Below are 19753 nucleotides of genomic sequence, written 5' to 3' on the forward strand. Positions count from 1 at the left end.
CTAGAAATAGCAGCGATTTGTTTGCAGGTGTTTTTGTTGATTGGTTGATTTGTTTTTGAAAGCCAGTTGTCAGAAAAGTAAGAGGCATCTCCCCCTTTACTGTTTTGTGGGGGAGAGTGTATGTTTTAGTTAATGGGTTTTGCACAGGGGTCTACCTCTGAATCCACCAAAAACTGCCACCTGGCTCCATTGCCAGATCTCCTCGAAGCTTCCTGTGAATCAGACAACTCCACTTAGGTGCCTAGGGTTGCCAGCCTTCAGGTGGGGGCTGGAGATCTCCTGCTTTTACAACTGATCTCCAGGTGACAGAGATCAGCTCCCCTGGAGAAAATGGCTGCTTTTGAAGGGTAGACTCTAGGGCGCTGTACCATGCTGAGGCCTCTCTTCTCCCCAAACCCCAACCTCTCCTTGATCCACCCCCAAAGTCTCCAGGTATTTTCCAGTCCAGAGCTGGCAACCCTATAGGGGCCAGAAGTCAGAGTAGGCAACCCCTCCATTCATTTTGAGATAACTCCTTTTGCTTATGCACGAGCAGAGGAACAGTGAAGACCTGTGCCACTACAAGCATCCTTGCAAATTAATGCCGTCACTGGCAGCCATTTCATCCTGAGGCATGAATCAGCAGGTTGGTGAGTTAGAGGTGGACTGGCCTTCCACCCAAAACAGCAATGAAAGCCTTCTCCTGTCCTCCAACAGCAACATTTGGAGCCCAGTATTTGTTCAGGATTCAAATCAGATGTTAAGTAGGAGTCCGGTAGCACCTCAGAGAATGTACACCCCAAACAGTACAATAACATTGCCCTGCCAGGCTGCCAAAAGATCTAAAAGCCATGTGAACATGGAGATTTACAAGAAAATCCTGCAAGCTTGTTCTTAGCCATTGAGTGGGCAGCCAGGCATCGTCTTCATCTCTTTCCAATTCCTTCACATGGCTCCAAGGAATGCATTTGAGCCACTTGGGCTAAGGGAACGAACAAACTCGGTCAGACGCTGCTGAGCGGAATGCAGGGACAGTTCTTTGCTCAAGCCACCCAAGAAACTCTTTGGGGGAGCACAGTGCACCACAGGAGCCCAGCTCACTCCTGGCTATTGGTGGTACAGGAGGCTTTGGCCATTATCTCCTGGATCTGTGCTGCTAGTGCACAGGTCTGAACTGGGAGGCTGGGAGCTTTGCTTGGGGGCAACATAATGCCCAGGTCATTAGTGATCATTTGTAGCTGTCCAGGGAGGAAAATCCAGCTGCCAATGATTGCAATAACACAAATAGTGGTAATACACAATGATGTGTGGATGCAGTCCTTGATTCCAGTCTCTGCCTTGCAGACCCACAGAGTCCCTGAGTTTCCACTGCCTCCCTAACTGGTCCAGCTAGCAAATAATTGTAGAAACTGGCATTGGCTATGCAGTGCACCCATGGTGGTCCTTATGTGACAGGATGTCCGGGCCTTAGAGAAGGCCAGCCTGATGGCATGTCGTACTGATGCCTGATTTCAAGGTACCTCCACAGAGCAATAACATTAAGGCAGTGACCTCTTGAACTGGTAACACAGCTTCCTCTCACAGGGTCGTTGCCAGTTGTTCTATATTTCAAGCCCTCCTTGTGTGAGGAAGTTTGGCATGAATTGCTAGTAAACTTCACCCTGATGGGCTCTGAATGGGGATATTGTTTTTTAATGAGTTGTTACCTCCAGAGCTTATTATCCCGCAAACAGTCTTTTCATTTGAGGTGCTGGGGAAACTTCGCTACACACTGAAAATTATGAAACTGTAAATATCTCGGACATTTTGATACTAAGATGTGCAACAGTGGAAAATGTACATATTTTAATAGATCACAATGCAATGATGTACTTTCTGGTTTTGAATGGAAATTTATATTTTGAGGCCACAGATTATTTAGTTATTTGTAAATTCATTTAAGAAGAATGGCTGGGTAGATATTCTGTACCCATGCTCAATATCTGACTAATTCTCATATTAGTGGCTGAGATCTGGACAGAATTTTTGCATAGCTTATATTGGCCAGTGAATATTCGGTTACTCTTGGGGGTCTTCTCCCGTGTGATTTGTAAGGATGACTTTATGCAGTTTGATTAATCACAGTGAGCTATTTGATCTGCAAGGCATCTGCTCTCTGTTTGAGGTACATTGTCACCTGGATTGCAGAGGCTGATCTGAGGGGTAGTAGTAAATGGATGAATGCCCAATTTGCTGTCAGAGCAGAAGTCTGGAGTAGATGATCACCTCCAGATCTAGACTGATTTTGTGTGTTCAACTTGGCTTGCTGGTCAGTTTACTATAAACCTGTATGCTACCCACTGACAAATGTTAAAGGGCATAGAAGAGGCTAAAGAGAGGGAGTTAGTGAGGAGAATAGGAGGAAAAGAAAGGAATAAGGTATAATACTGAGAGTACCATGTACACTAAAAATATAAATAAGTGTGAATCCCCTTTAACTTTCATGGAAAAACTCTGAGAAATGTAATTTAGTGAGGGTGCTGAAATCACATCTTTCCTCCTTGAAATGCAACTCCCATAGTATCTTGGGGAGGGGGGAAGTGATGACCACTAATGTGTAATACATTTGTAATGCAGACATGCACTTAAGGGTGTACAAGGAAGGGAAGCGTGCAGCTGCTTAGAGTTTCAGGGCACTGTTCATTGAGGCCATGGTCAGTCCAAGACATTTTTGCCACTCCTAAGATCTGCCAAATACAACCTAAGCACCCTCTGTTACATTTAAGCATGCTGCTTCATTGGCACCCTTAAAAGTAAAGCCATCAAAAGTTGCCCTTTGGGTCAGTGTAGGATCTCTAAAGATCAAACTTGAGTAGATATCTTGTTGCTCGTGTCTACATCCCTTGCTATTTGTCAGCTTGAAGCTTTGTTCCATTATGTGGTCTTGACACTATTTTATGGACTGGGTTGCATTGAAAGCTGGGAGCTCTGAGGGGCAGCTGCCTTCCCTTAACATTCCTTCCCTCCTTGGCCCAGTGTCTCCTGCTGCTGAGCGACTCCGTTATATCTTGGGTGAAGATGATGACCTTCCCAATCCCACGCTGTTCACTGAGATGGACACACTACAGCATGATGGAGAAGAAATGGAGTGGAAAGAGTCCTCCAGGTAAGGATGAGGCTAAATAGCTGGTTCTCTTCAATAATGAACACATTTCCTCTCTGGGCGAGTGCACAACTCTTAAACAGAAGATGGGGAAAGGCCCTGTGTATCCAACATGTTGTCGTGGTTAAGAGTGGTGGACTCTAATCTGGAGAACCGGGCTTGATTCCCCATCTCTCAAGGTGCCTGTTGTGGGGAGAGATCATAAGCCGCTTTGAGACTCCTTACAGTAGAGAAAAACGGGGTATAAAAACCAACTCCTTTTTCTTAGCTGGATACAAACTAATTTGAAAGTGCCTTGACTCTCAGAGTTTACACTAGAGGTGTGCATATTACAGCCCACATCTGTCCTACAGGAGCTCTTCATTTGGCCCTGAAGCTGCTTGAAAACCTACTAGGAGCATCTGGCCATGAGCCAATAGTACTGAAAAACTATTAAAAACCCAGGGGCTGAGTACCACTAAAAAGCAGCAGAATGCATGAGAGTGCCGCTTCAGGGCCTCTGCCTGCTTGGAGGGGTCTGTGTTTAGGATTGTCAACATCCAGCTGGGGCCTGGAGTTCTCCCAGTATTGCAACTGGTCACCAAGCTATAGAGACCGGTTCGCTTGGAAGAGATGGCAACTTTAGAGGATGGAATTTCTTGCATCATACGTCTGCTGAGTCCCCTTACCTCTCCAAACTTCACCCTCCCTAGCCCCCCCCCCCCAGCCTCCAAGAATTTCCCAACTCCAGGTTGGCAATCCTGACTATATTGGATGTCAGCTCTTCTGGTTTCCAGTGAAGAAAGAGCCAGCATCCAGCCTAGAGCTTTCAAATGCAGGCAAACGCCCTGGTGTGGCTATCAAGCTAAAAAAATTGCTTACCTGCACACATTCTTTTCACCTCATGGTTGCTGTTGGTCAAACAGGTTTTGCAAATTTTGTTACAGCCCATGTTTACCAGCATCAAATATGGGACGAGAGTGTCACCTTGAGTAATAATCTGTTCTTCAAATCACCTTCACCTTTCTTGGGGGGAGCATACACACCCTATCCAGCCCTCATTTCATAAGCCTTGTGTTTGCTACTAAAGCGGAAAGTGACAGATTAAACCGGTGAAGTCATTAAATGGGTAAAAAAACCCAAGTTGCCAATTTGTGAAGGAGGAACTGCACTGAGACTCAGCTGGTGTTAGGAGATCCTGGCAAATTTGTGAGGGGAGTAGAGGGCATCATGCCCTTAACTTAGGACTTCTTTGCTGTAAGCAAAGCTTTAAGACTCAAGTAAAGAACGAAGCCCTGGCTCTGAGACCTGTCTGTAGTCTCCTGAGGATTCTTAATATTTAGGATTATGGTGGTTGTTTTCAGACTGGGTAGTGATGCTCTCCTTCTCCTGCAAGGAGATTTCAAAATTTTTATTTATATTGCCTGCAAGAATGAAATAAAATGGAAGTATGAAATAATGGCCAGTGTAAGGTAAGACAAACATAAATTCCTGGCATAGTGTTTTTTGAAATGGAAACCCTGCTGTCTCTTAAGAGCCAGTTTGGTGTAGTAGTTAAATGCGCGGACTCTAATCTGGGAGAACCAGGTTTGATTCCCCACTCCTCCACTTGTGGCTGCTGGATGACCTTGGACAAACCATAGTTCTGGCACAGCTGTCTTGAAAAAGAGCAGTTTCTGTCAGAGCCCCACCTACCTCACAGGGTGTCTGTTGTGGGGAGGGGAAGGGAAAGGAGTTTGTAAGCCACTCTGAGACTCCTTTGGGTAGTGAAGGGCAGGGTATAAATCCAATCTCTTCTTCTTCCTCCAGAAGTGAGGTTCAGATTAGGAATGGGCACGAACCGAACCACAAAGCAAAATTCATCATGAATTTTGTCCTTTCATGCTTTGGGACTGAAGCTCGTGGTGGGTCTACCATCACAAACTTCCATGAACTTTTAAAGCATTTCATAGCAGTTCATGAAGGTTCCTGGATAGAGCAGAAAGCAGGGGGTTAAAGGGACTGAGTCCATTTAAAGCCTTGTTTTCTGTAGGCTGTCCCTACTGCCCAGCTGTTTCGGGCTGTCTTGTGCAGTCCATTTACTTTAAAGGGACTGCAGAAGACAGCCCGAAACAGCTGATTGGTGAGGAACAGGCTGCTCCCTGTTGCTCAGCTGTTTTCTGGGCTTTCTGCAAACCCTGTTTAAATGGACTATGTCCTTTTTAATGGGGTTCATAGGGTCATGAACCACAAACTGGTTTGGTTCACAATTGAACCTCCCGGTTCAGTTCAGTTTGTGGTTTGATTTATGGTTCGGCCATGAACTTTGAACTGACACGAACAGTATTTTCCCAGTTTGTGCCCATCCCTAGTTTAGATACAAACGCTTTTCACACATTTGGTGAATGTGTATAGGATGATAGCAACCTATTGTCCCTTGTCCCAACATTTGTGCATTTGTTGGATCATCTATGTGCATACACGTAAACCAAATGAACATGCTGAGGTTAATAACAGCAAGTGCAGAACTGGACTATCATACACACATGTTCACTGGAACATATGAAAACCTATGAAAAATGCTTCTGTGTACTGGTTAATTCAAAAAGAACTCATAGCAGCTGCCTCATAGCACATATGGGTGCTATGTTTCTTGGGGGCATCATATGTGCCTGCAAATCAGTACCACTATTTTAGAGCCAATATGTTGCAGTGGTTGGAGTGTTGGAGTAAGACACGGGAGATCAAGGTTCAAGTCCCTGTTGAGCTATGAATCTCCCTGTGTGATTCCCAGCCTGCTGCACTCTCTCTCATCCTACATCACAGGGCTCTTGTGAGGATAAAGTGGAGGAGAGGAGAGTCATGTATGCTGCCCGAGCTCCTTAGCGGACAGCTGGGTTTTAATGTGACAGACAGAGCCATGCTTAGCTTCTGCAGCTGTACTTGTAGAGCTGTTTTTCCTGAGCCCAACTTGGTTTAGATATAACACAGTAAGGACACTTGTGGACAGACCAGGCCTCATTGCTGTGCAAGTACTGAGACATTTTCCTCCTTTATAAATGATCAATGTAGCAATGGTGTTTGGACAGTTTTGATCAGGAAGCAGTCTGACTAGCTGCTAGACTCCACCAAGGTACCTGGACTCTGGCAAGCAAGTCTGTGTAGGAATGTGACCACCAAACGGACAGCAGGGCACTATAGGCTGCACCCACACACCACCCTGCCCCCAGGAGTGGTTCAGAACAACGTGTGATGGCTGGCAAGGAAGTGGAAAGGGATCGACTGATGTTCTGAGAAATGCTTGCACCTCTAGGGAAACAATGGCTTGATGAATTCCAAATGTTTTACCCTGTGACAAGACTGAGGCTAAAAGTAAACATTACAGTTTTCAATGAGTCGGGTCTGACTTGCATTCTCTGCAATCCCACTGGAGCTGCAGAGAACTGCTTTTTAAAGCATGTCAAGGGCCCGACTTGGCTCATGACTGAAGTATGGGGAAAGAGGAGCTCTTACCTTCCCTCCCCCCATTTCCCCAAGCACAAACAGCCCTGGTCCCAGGGGCATTATTTGCCCCATTTTGGAGCTCCTCTTCCTTTATGCCATATCCCCAAGCAGAATTGGCTGTAGCTCCTTAAACGGCAACTGAGTCCTGCTTGTAGGAAATAGGGCAGGATAGAAATCAAACAAACTAAACTAAACTCTTCCTGTATGATTGTCACGAATGCAAGTTGAGAACCCCAAACTTGACGTGTTAAAAGTCTAGTTTGAGCCTGAGAAAATTCGCATCCAGGAATGGAATAGGGGTTCAAAAGGACCGATAACTGAAGAGGCAAAGAGGCTTGTCATTTTTTTCCCCACTCCCAGCAGGGGATCCCCTGCTTTGAACCCTGACCCTTGCTCAGCTTGGTGGGCTATTGGGGAGAAAAGAAGGGAAAAAATCTGCCATTTCAACTGAATCCTAGAGCAGCATGACATCACCTCCAGGTTCACCCCAGAAATGATATCATGCTATGGCCGTGATGGTGCCCCCCCCATGTCCCCAAACCCCCAGTCTCCCACCTGGTGCCAGCCACTGGAAAGCAACCCTATATACAGGATAGGTGGAGCATTAGAAGTGGCACAATCTGCTCCCCCAGAGCAGCCTGACCATTTAACTTACAGGGCAAGTTCCCAGTGGGTTATTTCCTGGAGAGTGATTGGCAGCCAGGAGCAAGCAGAGCCAAAACTCCAGAAGCTCTGAAAGCTTGTAGTTGCCATTCAGCTCCAATTTGGCCTGGGATAGTGACAGTTATGCAAGAGCAGCAATGGGACCCACTGCTGATGCCACTGTCCAGGTCTGAGCTGAATGGCCCTCACAGCACTAGCTGGTAGCTTGTAGCTTGCTCCTGGACCTTTTTAACTTCCCAGTCTGCCCGTTATATTCCACCCCATGTCACTCAAAGCCCTTCTTTGGGTGGCTTGCTGGCAGCAGCTGTTGAAACATGCACTTTGTTTCGTAGCTTCCTTTCTTCCCTTTGCCTTCTTTCGAAGATGGGGGCCAGCTTCAGAGCCCCCAGCTCTTTATCAAAATCACCCCAGCTGGCATTCCAGATCTTCCAGCCCTCCCCCAACTTTCAGGTCCAGATAAAATATTATCTTGGCAGAAGCAGGTGACTTTGTCCTCTTGGACTGTTCCCACAGGTATAAACCAATCACACAATGAGAGTTCTACAAGCAGTTCCATGAGACCACCCAGGAGTCTGCCAGGAGCTATATGGAAATTCAGTCTTCATTTTACAGTCAGCAGAGAAACAGTTAACCAGCCTTTTTATTACAAACCTTTACAAACAAAACTGGTTTTAAAACCCCAAACCTCTAATCAAAGTATTAGAGGAAGTGTAAGAAGTCCTTGCTTTAATGAATTATAAGCTTAGTCAAGTTTTTGAAAAATAAAATCCACATGGAATTTTCTCTTCCCAGGCATAGCCATTATAAATGTTGACCAGTTATTTTGCATTATTATTATCATTTCTTATTCTGAGGGAATGGGGCAAACCAAGGACTTAAATAGCATTTTTGAACTCAGCTAAAGAACAAAAGGATTTGTGGATGTTTATGCCGTTTTCTAAATGGGATCGATGCCATGAGGTCAAGCAGTTAATGACATAGATTTTCAGTAACTCTGGTGTCTCTCTTGCCCATGTGCACCAGCGGCATCCAGCTTGCGCAGCATAATGACCTTGTCTAATGTGCTCTTCCTACTGGGAGGCGTAGGAATGGAGAGCAGAGGAATCTCTACCACTCCCTAGCAGTGTTCCCTCTAAGCTGAGTTAGTCTGAGCTAGCTCACAGTTTTTTTAGCTTCTGGCTCACACCTTTTTGTCTTAGCTCAGGAAGGATGGCTCCAGAGCAAACTAATTTATGCAGTAGCCAAATCACTCAATTACAGCTTTAATGCCAGTAGAAGAATTTTTGCTCATAAGACTCCACAGCTTAGAGGGAGCATTGCTCCCTAGTTGGGCGTTCTCAACAATCAGTTGATCTCTTGATCTTCATGCACCAAAAATGAGGTGGTCAGATTGCAATTTGGAAGGAAAAGCTCTCTCTGTCCACTTTCTTCAAATCATACAAATCATCACTACATCTGCTGGCAGTGAATTCCAGAGTTCTTCGGCCATGGGAAAATGGAAGGTTTGGGGAGGTACAGCTTGTCAGCCTGGGGTGGGTGGGGAAAGATACATCTGCTGAAATTCTTCTGTGCAACTACAAAAGGTAGAGAAACTCTGTCCTCCTTTGCATCTGGTTGCCCTCTTGCACCTGCTGTCAGCTACAGCCAAGGCTGAGTGCATTAAATGACCCTTCCACATATCCATCCCTTATTATCCTTGCCCCTTCCATCCCTAAGATCTGCCCCTTATGTTATCCTGCAGACTGCAAACTCCTGGTGGCAAGGGTACTCTCAAAGGGCTACTTTGATGGTGCTGCAAGTAATGAAAACTGCAAGTTAGCAAAGAAGTCTCAGAAGTAGTGTACAGTGTACAGTGCCCCTTGAAAGCCTGTGATCTTCAATGCAGATCAAGGGTTTGTCTCACTAGCCTTTGCAGGACATGCCATTAATTAGGGCAGCTTTTCAGCAGAGAACAGTGCCATCTTAAGCAGAGTTGCATCCCTCTAAGTCCACTGCCTTAAAGGATGGCACTTAAGAGCACAAGTCCCAGTGACTTGGCAGTAGGGGCATGCATTCAGATATACACAAGCTGTAATTAAACTTGAAATTTGCTATTTGGGGTCAGCTTGGGGATATCCGAAAACAGCCCAAACACCCCTGAAATTCCAGGATAATGCTAACAGATTGCACAAGAGTGGGGAGGGAGGGAGGGAGTGTGCCCTCAGCTCTCAGCTGTTCTATATACATAGTCCCTCTTTAAAGCACCACATCTACCGCCATTGACTATAATAGCCCTTTAAAGTTTAAAGCCAACGTGTGCTGCCAACAGCTGTTTGCTGGGGCATGCTTTCTCTCCCTCCCTGTTCCTGCTGCCTTGGGTGAGGAGGGGAGAAATGCGGGAGATTGGCCATAAAAAACATGGTCTTGAAATTCAAGAATCCAAAAAGTATACCCAAAACAGAATCCCAAATTGGTAACACTCTGGAAAAATTGGGATAATGAAAAGGATGCCCTCTTTGAAATCCCAAGCAAAATCAATATGAAATTTTTGAAGTACCTGTTCAACAGTTGTATTTCACTTGCTCCCATTATTCTCTCTGGGTGTGTTCAGACGAAAAGGGCAATCAGTCTGTCTGAAATGTAAGGGTCCGTGCTCAGCACTCAGGGGTAGATGCAGTGTTTCTTCCTGAACATTCATTGTCTTGGCAGCTAGGAGAAAACCCCAATAGTCTCTAGCCTCTCCCTTTTTTTGTTATTAAGCGTTTTTCATACTATTGATACATTTGGATTGTTTCCTTCCATTTGAGTTTTTGCCCCCCCCCCCCTTTTTTTTTTTTACTAGCGAGCTCACTGTTGCTTTGGTTTGCTATGTCCCACATGTAGGGCTTCCAAGGGACCACTATGAGAAACAGGATGCTGGACTAGATGGACCCCTATCTTAACTTGATCCAGCTGAGCTTCTGATGTTATGCATGACTTTTTTATACAGCAAAAGGTTACTCTTATACAGGTTACTTTTACAGAGCCTCACCATACACAGGCAAAATAGTACATGTGGCAAAATATATTTCTAGCCCCCGGAGGATTATCCAGAGAACAAAGTGATCCCCAAGGAGATATAAATCAGCCTTTCCTGCCCTAAGTAGTTGTGCGAGAATATCGTGATTGGTCTTTAAGTCAGCTTTCAAGAACAGGAGCAGTTTGACATCAGGTTCAGGGCAAACTGCTGGAAAATTAACCAGTGATGCGGGGTGGGGGGAACACGGGAAAAGGCAGGGACCACACTGCTCAACAGTGGCCCCTGCCACACGGGCAGGAAACTGCAGAGGAGAAGTGTGGCTGTTTGCCCCGGGGCAAACTAACATGCAGTAAAGTGATCAGACCTACTGTGGAGGTTCTGTGGAGGTACTGTGGAGGTTCCATGGCAAGGGAGAGGTGCCGATCACAACACACGCCTGCGCGCAATGAAGAAGCGCGCGGCGCGGCGAACTGGTTTTCTTTTTTTGTGTACACTACGAATGCGCATGCTCCGTTGGGTGCGTGTGCGCATCCACGGAGACGTGGGGGAAAAAAAACCCTTTTCCGCAAGGGGACATGGGCGGGCGCCGGATACCACCGGAAACGCGATCAGACGCCCGCCCTTGCCCCGCAGTTTCTGGAAACTAGTACCTCCAAGGTACTAGTTTTTTGCTGCGCTTTTTCGGCAGGAAGCCTCAGTTGTGCCACAGAAGCACTACGCTTCCCAGATGTGCTGGTGAGATCGCGACCGGAAACTCCGCTTGTCTTCCGTATCTCTTGCGTGGCTAATGTTGCGTGTGACCGCAGCCATAATGTGTTTACAGAGCCTGAGCCAGCCAAATATAACAGGAATTGCTTACAGTGAAATCCTAAAACCACTTTTCTGGGAATAAGCCCCATTTAGCAGACTTGAGTAGAGTCAGGGAGCCCGATATGGTCTCAGACCTAGATACCTGAGGGACCGCCTTTCCCCACATGTTCCCCAGAGAGCACTGCGATCAGGGTCCCAACATCGACTGACCCTTCCCAGACCAAAGGATGTCAGGCTGGCCACAACCAGGGCCAGGGCTTTCTCGGTGGTGGCTCCTTCCTGGTGGAATGAGCTCCTGGAGGAGATCAGGGCCCTGAGGGACCTTATGCAGTTCCACAGGGCCTGCACAATGGAGCTCTTCTGCCAGGCTTTCAATTAGGAGCCGCCCTGAGGGAGAACTATGTCCTCTGGTCAGCCTGCACCAGCCGCACAATGTTAGATCTGGGTCGATCACTAGGATTGTATAATGAATGCTGACCGCCATCTTAAACTTAAATGTAAATTTAACTTGAAATGTCAATTTGTTAGCACCTTTTAATGCTGAATTGTTTTATGCTTAAATTATTTGCTGTGGTTTTATTCTTTCTGTAATCTGCCCTGAGCCGGCATCGGCTGGGTAGGGCGGGGTACACATTTAATAATAAATAAATTAAATAAATAAAAATTCTAGGTAGACCTGCTTTTAGGATTACTGCCTTAGTCCCTAAATTGCTTAAATGGGCATAGAACATCCTCCAGTTTGCTCACCTTTTTCAACAAGGTCTTACAGCAGAAACAAGCATTTCTACTGCTTAGTTATAGTTGGAGTCAGTGGTGGGTCCCAAAGAAGGTGAGTTTTCCCTCTCATTCAATAACTGGGAGTTATCTTTCTCTCTGTCCAAACAGGCTGATGCAAAGATTGTCTCTGAACATGGACAGAGTATCCTTCTCTCACCAGTTTGTTTATACAGCAGAGGCACTGTAATTGGCTATGTATTGATTTATTCCATCCCCTTAAAAGGGGGGGGGGATTTCTGCCACAGCTTAAATTTCTATGTGCACAGGACATCCGTTCATCTGTTTCCCCCATGTTTTGATATGAGTTTTCCAACCTACTAAACTTTCCAGGAGCAGCAATTCATAGCATTTTGGGCCATAGGGTGCCTGCTGCCAGGGTGGCACCTGCAAATGAACTCTTGGTAGGTCAAAACAGGAACTTTCATCCTTGAGTCAAGGTGCAAAGAAAGACAGAAGGGCTCCCATACCTTTAACAGGTGCATAGAAGAGGGAATTTCAGCTGGAGCAGCTTTTCTCATCCATCCATCACAGGACACCTGCCCCAAATTCTGAGCTATGCTTTTGAACCATGTCCCTCTGACCTAGTTCAATACTCTGCCTACTGCCCTGTACTGACTGTTCTGTAAGATTATTAAAAATTGTCCCATTTTGTATCATGGCATAGATCTATCTTTTCAGTCCTATTTTTGAATCCCCACTGTGTTGACTAAAAGACTGTTACAAAGTATTTAGGAATAAGCACTGAACTTGAAGCTGAACACATTTCCTCCAAGATGGGAGGACTCCAAAAATAAATACTGGTGCTTTTTCTTTGCAATGCCATTTTGAAGGTCCTTTCTCTCAGTGAACTGTTAAAACTGTGTGAAGAAACTGCTAACTCAGGGCACCAATCTCAGCTGAGAGGAGAGAGACTCAGCAAAGCTCCTGGTTTGGAGTGTGTTCCAGATGATCTTGCATTTCTGACTACTATTTTCTGTTTGTGTACAATTATTAGCAAGTATATACGCTTACAATATTGCCAAACTAGGTCAAACAGAAATCCCTTTTAAACAAAGGGATTTTCACCTTTGGGCATGCATGCCAAAGGACTTAGGTTCACTTAATGGTTTATAACAATAGTCATTGATCCCATAGGAAACATGTGGGCAAATTGCAGCCCGGGGCATCAAGCAGCCTGTGAGGGCTTGCAAGCCAGCCCTCAAGCTGTTTCAGAGTGTGATAGGAGGATTGGCTTGCTGTGGCATTGGCTAGTGGGTCAACAGCCCTGTAAATGCGTTAAGGGACCAAGAGCTACTGAGAGCAGCTGCATGTGAGAGAAGGCCACATCTGGGTCTCTGCTGGCTTTTAAGGGCTCTAAGTTGAATACCACCTCTCCAGGCATCCACCACTGGCTGGTGTCCAAGTCTGAGCTGCCAAAAGCGGGAACCCCAGATATTGTAGTATATGGATCCTGTCTCTTCAAGAGACAGGCTTAGATCCTAAGTGGAACTCCCTCTCTTCTCATAAATGGGGTGTGTCTTCTGGAATATACTAATTAGAACCGGGTTGTTGGTAGTTAGGACTCCAGCCCTTATTAAGTCTAAAGTTGTTCTCTGCCTTGCTGTTCTGCACATTAAAGAAGGTCTTGAAGCCATCCTGCCTGCTGCATCTCTCTGGCCTTACGGCAGACCATTTAGCCACCTCCACAAGTGAGTACACTTTACAGAGGAACCAAACACTGCAGATATGGCCCTCAGACCAAAAAACAAACAAACCTCCCACCCCTGAAGCAGACCAGTTACTTGGCCACAAACAAAATTGCTTCAAGCGTACAGACCAGATGCAGTCTGAAACACACTGGGGAGACTGCCCACTGTCTTGTGTTAGTGGTAACTGATAGTAACTGATTTTTGCCAGGCTTCCTAAGGCAGACATGCCTGAGAGCAGTCCAGAAACAGACATGGACCCCTGGCATCCGTGTTCTGAACTGAGTACTTGCAATATGATGAGAATATGGGAACCTCCATACAAGTACCAAGTGTATACAGGAATTGAGGCTCTCTTGGAGCAGCCCTGATGTTGTTGAGGGTCAGCTACTGTTGGGAGGAAACCACAATAAATGCTCTTAGAGTGGTTGGTGCCTCTCAGGTGTGAGGGGGGAGAGTTTGCTGTATGGCTGGAAATAAGAGATCTGTTCTGCACTTCTTTTCCCATTTGAGTCGAAGAGACACGTTCTTCTGAGGCCAGAGCAGAATGTAGGAAAGGAAGTCTTCCTTCCTTCTTTAATGATGTTAGGGGATTCTGTGGAAGTTCTGGGGAGTAAAGAACAGGTATGGGGACGGGCTGCAAAAGATCAGGGAAAGGTGGCATTCTGACCCCTTGAAACTAGGTTAGTTGTAAGGTGATGACATGGCTGAGAAAGAGGCAGCCTGTGCTCTTTTAAGGCATGTTATTGAGGTGAAGTGGGTTATCGGGCTGCTGTGAGAGAAAGGTGAAGGGGTTTATTTCTGTCATCAGACAGGTCTGAGCAGAAGCTGCCCAGAATTCTTAGGCTCTGGGACGGGGACTCCAAAATGGTAGCCTGGTGACATTGCTGTTGTGGTGAGAACTCTAAAGGGAACTGTCATTTTCTTGGACCATTTGCTGTCTCCTGTTGAGTCCTGAGAGGCTTGAAGCAGGGGATGATTCACAAAAAAAGATCCTGGGACTCTTCGATCAAGCTATTTATCTTACAAGTTACAGGATCTTATCCTAGTAGCAGCGGAAGGAGAGGGAACCAGGTCCCCTATACACACACTGTTTGGTAACATTTTTGTGTGTACATTTATGTATTTGCTTACTTCACTGAAGGGGGGGGGGACCCTTGTAACTTACTAAAGTATTCAGTAAAGCCTATTTCATAAAACCCTAAGCGCACAAGCAACTAGAAAGCATAGCAGGAAGCAAGTTCTAATGCTGGTGGGTAAGTAAAAATACCAGGAATTCTATGAGTCGGGAAAGGGGAAGATGGTACAGGTGGGTAACACTGAGAGAACTAATTTCTTAAATTAATTAACTTTAATTCAGCCTTTCCTTGAAGGAGCACAGCACAGTGGACATGGTTCTTCTTTCCTCATATTTGTGTGATTAGTGTGTGTGTGTGCCACCTTTCTATCAGGGTGTCCAAGGAGGTTTACAATTTAAAATTTGAAAAGGTAAAAAAATGCACAATAAAAGACACATCTCAGTCCTTTGTCTTCTTGGGAGTTGATGGTATGAAGTCCCTGGCCTGGGTCTCTCTCTTGCCTACACCTCAAAGCACAGGGCTTGGAGTAGGCTCAGGGAAGGTGGAGTAAGGGCTGTTTCAGCCAGGGTTATCCATTTACCCGCTGGCAGCAGACAATTGCCCACAGCTGCGACCCATTGCCCACCTCAGGTGAATTCAGGGGAGGTAAAGGAAGGTGAGCCAGTACTTCACAAGCAACAACTTCATCTCTAGCCAAAAATTGGAAGTGATGTCTAGGGGTGCCAGGTCTGGGTTGGAAAATACCTGGAGACTTGGGGGGTGGATCCAGGAGAGGGTGGGGTTTGGGGAGGGGAGGGGAGGGGCCTCAGCGGGGTACAGCACCATAGAGTCCACCCTTCAAAGCAGCCATTTCCCCCAGGGGAGCTGATCTCTGTCAGCTGGAGATCAGTTGTAAAAGCGGGAGATCCCCAGGCCCCACCTGGAGGCTGGCAACCCTAGTGATGTCACAGTGATATTGGGTTGCCAAACTCCAGGTGGGGCCTGGAGATCTCTTGCAATTACAATGGATTTCCAGACTTCAGGGATCAGTTACCCCGGAGAAAATGGCTGCTTTGGAAGATGAGCTGTATGGCACTATACCCTACTGAGGTCCCTCCCCAACTCCCTAGGCTCCACCCCCAAATCTCCAGGAATTTCCCAAACCAGAGTTGGCTACTCTGCAATAAAGCAGTGATGTCACTTCTGGTTTTCAGCAAGAAATCATGCTGCAGCATTGCACAATGCCACTTCCACTTCTCTGCCCTCCTGGGGCCCTTCCATGAATAAGCCTCCTACCAGTTTCCCAGGCCCTTGGCAATCCTTTCAAGAGCTGGTAAAAGCATGTCTCTTACTACTCCTCTCATCAGAAGAGCCATTTAAGTTGGCGGATGGCTTCTTCAGCTGGGGAAAGACTTGAAACTTTGCTAAGCAAAGTACTAGGATACAAACTGGTATGAACTCCCAAGCCTGGGATTTTCCCTTCTTGCCTTCTCTATAAACCCATTTCCATTTCATTTATTAGCTTCATTGACCCAAGGTCTTAAGCCAAACATGCAAACAACAACTATAAAACGCATTACATAAAATTACAAGAAATTTAGGCAGAACGTCTTTACAATAAAAGCTAATAAACATGCTCTCGATCAGTAATATCAGACCACATTTTATAAACTTCAATGAATTCTATAAAATCCCATGATATTATGGAAACCTTCTCTATAAACAGTAAAATGGAACACGAACTAGCTGTGTGTGGCAGTGACACAACTCTCTTTGCTCAAAACAATGTGATTGATGTATGCTGACAACATCACATTACACAAAAAACTTACTGCTGCAGCTGCTTTAAAAAAATATGGTGTTGTGTGGTTTTTTGCAATGTAATCTCCCTCCCCCAAAAGCAGAGGCCACCCTGCTCCTGAAGTACCACCTGGGCAGAATTTCAGCATCCTATGCCCCAATGGGGTTTGACGTGTGCCTCTACCATCTGTAGATTTATGCTCAGCACCATTCATGGTCTCCTCTTTCTTTGTTCCAGGTGGCTTAAGTTTGAAGAGAAGGTGGAAGAAGGAGGGGAGAGATGGAGCAAGCCTCATGTGTCAACGTTATCCTTACATAGTCTGTTTGAGCTACGCACTTGCCTGCAGACGGGGACAGTGATGCTTGACCTAGATGGTTACTCGTTGCCCCAAATCATAGGTATTTCAGAACCCAGCCAGAGTCTTCCCCACAGTAGCAGAATCGAAATAAAAGTGGTACATTAAAAGGGATTTCAACCACTCCCAAGGCAACAGCCTCCCTGGGCTTGAAAACAAACAATGGATCTTAGTCTGTATTCACAATGTTTGGAATGGAAGCCACAGAATGAAAGATACAAATTTAGAATCCAGTGATAAAGTGTGGGAAACAAAGCATCAGATAGCAGTTTCAAAATATTCGATATCCAAAAGGCAGATAGAAAACAGATATTCAACATGACTACTGAAGCACAATCAGCTTAAGTTCTGAAATAAGTTAGCGTTCAATCATATGAGGGGCACATCAAAGTAGATGTATTCTCCTAGATTCCCTGATGGCTCTTTAAGTCCTACTGCCTACAGCTACTCCATTCAAGCCAGCAGGGATCCTCTGGAAACTCCCATCCTCTCTGTCCCTATAAGAATGTGTCTCTAAGTTACAACAATCATTACATGCTCCAATGTGGTAAATTTAGGTCCTTGAACTGGGACATGACCTGGATGGCCAAGCTAGTCCAATCTCATCAGATCTTATAAACTAAGGAGGGTCAACCCTGGTTAGTACTTGGATAGGGGACCACCAAGGAAGCCCAGCGTTGCTACATTGAGGGAGGCAATGGCAAACCACCTCTGAGTGCTTCTTGCCTTGAAATGCCCTACAGAGTCGCCATAAGTCAGCGGCAACTTGATGGCGCTCCACTGTGAACTGGGCCCAGAAGCAAACTGGGACCCAATGTAGATGGGTCAAGACGGCAGTGATATGATCCCTACAACCCACTCCAGTCAAAATCCTGGCTGCAGCATTCTGCACAAATGGAAGTTTTCAAAGTCTTTTCAAGGGCACCCCACACAGAGTACATTGCAGTGATCTAACCTAGGTGTTACTAGAGCATGTACCACAGTGGCCAGAGGAACATGCATGAATGAATCAGCTCTCAGTTCTAAGTCTAGACATGAAGTTGTCTCACACCATTATAGACATCTCTGCAGAGTCTGACTCAGCAAGTAGTGCAGTGTGCTACTTCTTTTTACTTGCGCAGTCATCATTTGTGCAATGCTCTGGAGGAAATGTGGCACTTTGAACATTTTTTAAAAAGGGGGATATTAAGAAATGGTTGGGTAAGGCTGGTTTTACACATCAGTTCCATTTCTAATTTTTAACAATTTTCTAATTTAATTTTCTCAGATGATGTCATTGAAAGGCAAATAGAAGATGGGTTGCTAAAACCAGAGCTACGTGAAAAAATAAGTTACGTGCTCTTGAGAAAGCACCGTCACCAGACCAAGAAACCTATTCACCGATCGTTGGCAGATATTGGCAAATCTGTCTCAAGCACAAGTGAGTAGCTACCACTCTGAGTCATGGGGGCTCTCCAAGTTGCCAACATTGTTATATAATGGCTGGAAACTTTTCCAATCTTCTTTCCTTAGCAGAAAGGAACCATGGGATCCTACCCACAATGGATAAAAGCAATTTATAAATACTCTTCCTGGTTAGGGTCTGCTGGCACCCACAGCCTCCTAACCATGTTGATATGGTTATACAAGCACCTATGGAGGGGTTGTGGCTTGGTGGTAGAGCATCTGCTTGGCATCTAGAATGTCCCAGTTAAAAGCATCAGGTAGCAGGTGATGTGAAAGACCTCTCCTTGAGATCTTAGAGAACCACTGCCAGCCTGAGTAGACTGTATTGGCTTTAATAAGGCAGCAAGCACAAAACGGCTCACAAACTAAAGTTCGTAATGAATTTTGGCCTCTTTGTGGTTTATGAACTAAAGTTCGTGGCAGGTCACCCACCATGAACTTTCCATGAACTTTTAAGGAGTTAATGGAGGCTCATGCCTGTTAGTGAATGGATACGTTACCAATCAGACTGTCTCCACTTCAAAGCAACGGGGGGGGGCAAAATTCTCCAGCACTGTAAACATGGTTGTCAGTTTCAAACTAGTCATGTTCATTTCAAGAGGGTTTTCTTCTCCCTTTGTAGGCATTCCTTTATGTTCACTTCCCATTTTCTTGTACAGAGCTTGCAAAATCCCCCCTTTGCATGGATTTGTGACTTTGTGCTTTGAGATCAGTCTTTTTAAGCTTGCAATACCAATGGCACAGGGTTCTGCTGGGCAGTCTGTGATTGCACTGGTACTGCTGGGCACTGTGTACATTGTACTGGTTCTGCTGGGCTTGCACAAATGCCCCCCACTTGGATTGTGATTGAATTGCCGTTGCTACATTGGTGCTAGATTCTTCTGGGCACTAGTACATTGCACTGGTTCTGCTGGGCTTGCAACCTCCCCTTACTCGGATTGTAATTCTGTGCTTGACATTGGTCCTGTTGAGCTGGCATTGCCACATAGGCACTAGAAGAAGAAGAAGAGATTGGATTTATACCCCGCCCTTCACTACCCAAAGGTGTCTTAGAGCGGCTTACAAACTCCTTTCCCTTCCCCTCCCCACAACAAACACCCTGTGAGGTAGGTGGGGCTGAGAGAGCTCTTGACAGAAACTGATTTTTTTCAACAACAGCTCTTATCAGAACTATGGCTTGCCCAAGGTCATCCAGCCAGTTGCAAGTGGAGGAGTGGGGAATCAAACCTGATTCTCCCAGATTAGAGTCCGCGCATTTAACCACTACACCAAACTGGCACTAGGTCCTGCCACGCCCTCTGTGATTGCACTGGTACTGCTAGGCACTCTGTACATTGTACTGGTTCTGCTGGGCTTGCAAAAATGCCTCCCTTGCTTGTATTGTTATCAAGCTAGTGTTGCAACATTGGCACTGGGTTCTTCTGGTCACTAGTACATTGTACTTGTTCTGCTGGGCTTGCAAAAATCCCCCCCCTGTTTGGAGTGTTATTTTGTGCTAGACATTAGCCCTATGGAGCTGTCATTGCCACATTGGCACTAGGTTCTGCTGAGCACTTTATTGATTGCACTGGAACAGC

At 45.8% G+C, this 19753-nt stretch overlaps 1 protein-coding gene across 1 annotated transcript in view; it reads left to right on the forward strand.

Moving 5' to 3' along the window:
- Positions 1-19753, forward strand: part of SLC4A5 (solute carrier family 4 (sodium bicarbonate cotransporter), member 5) — a 91090-nt gene that overhangs the window by 19025 nt on the left and 52312 nt on the right. The window contains exons 2-4 of the mRNA XM_015421086.1: positions 2938-3124; positions 16613-16773; positions 17998-18150. Coding sequence (XP_015276572.1) covers positions 2938-3124; positions 16613-16773; positions 17998-18150 — 501 coding nt within the window. The remainder of the gene's footprint in view (positions 1-2937; positions 3125-16612; positions 16774-17997; positions 18151-19753) is intronic.

The sequence above is a fragment of the Gekko japonicus genome, unplaced genomic scaffold (assembly GCF_001447785.1).
Source record: "Gekko japonicus isolate JY-2015 unplaced genomic scaffold, Gekko_japonicus_V1.1 scaffold13, whole genome shotgun sequence".
NCBI classification, from domain to species: Eukaryota; Metazoa; Chordata; class Lepidosauria; order Squamata; family Gekkonidae; genus Gekko; species Gekko japonicus.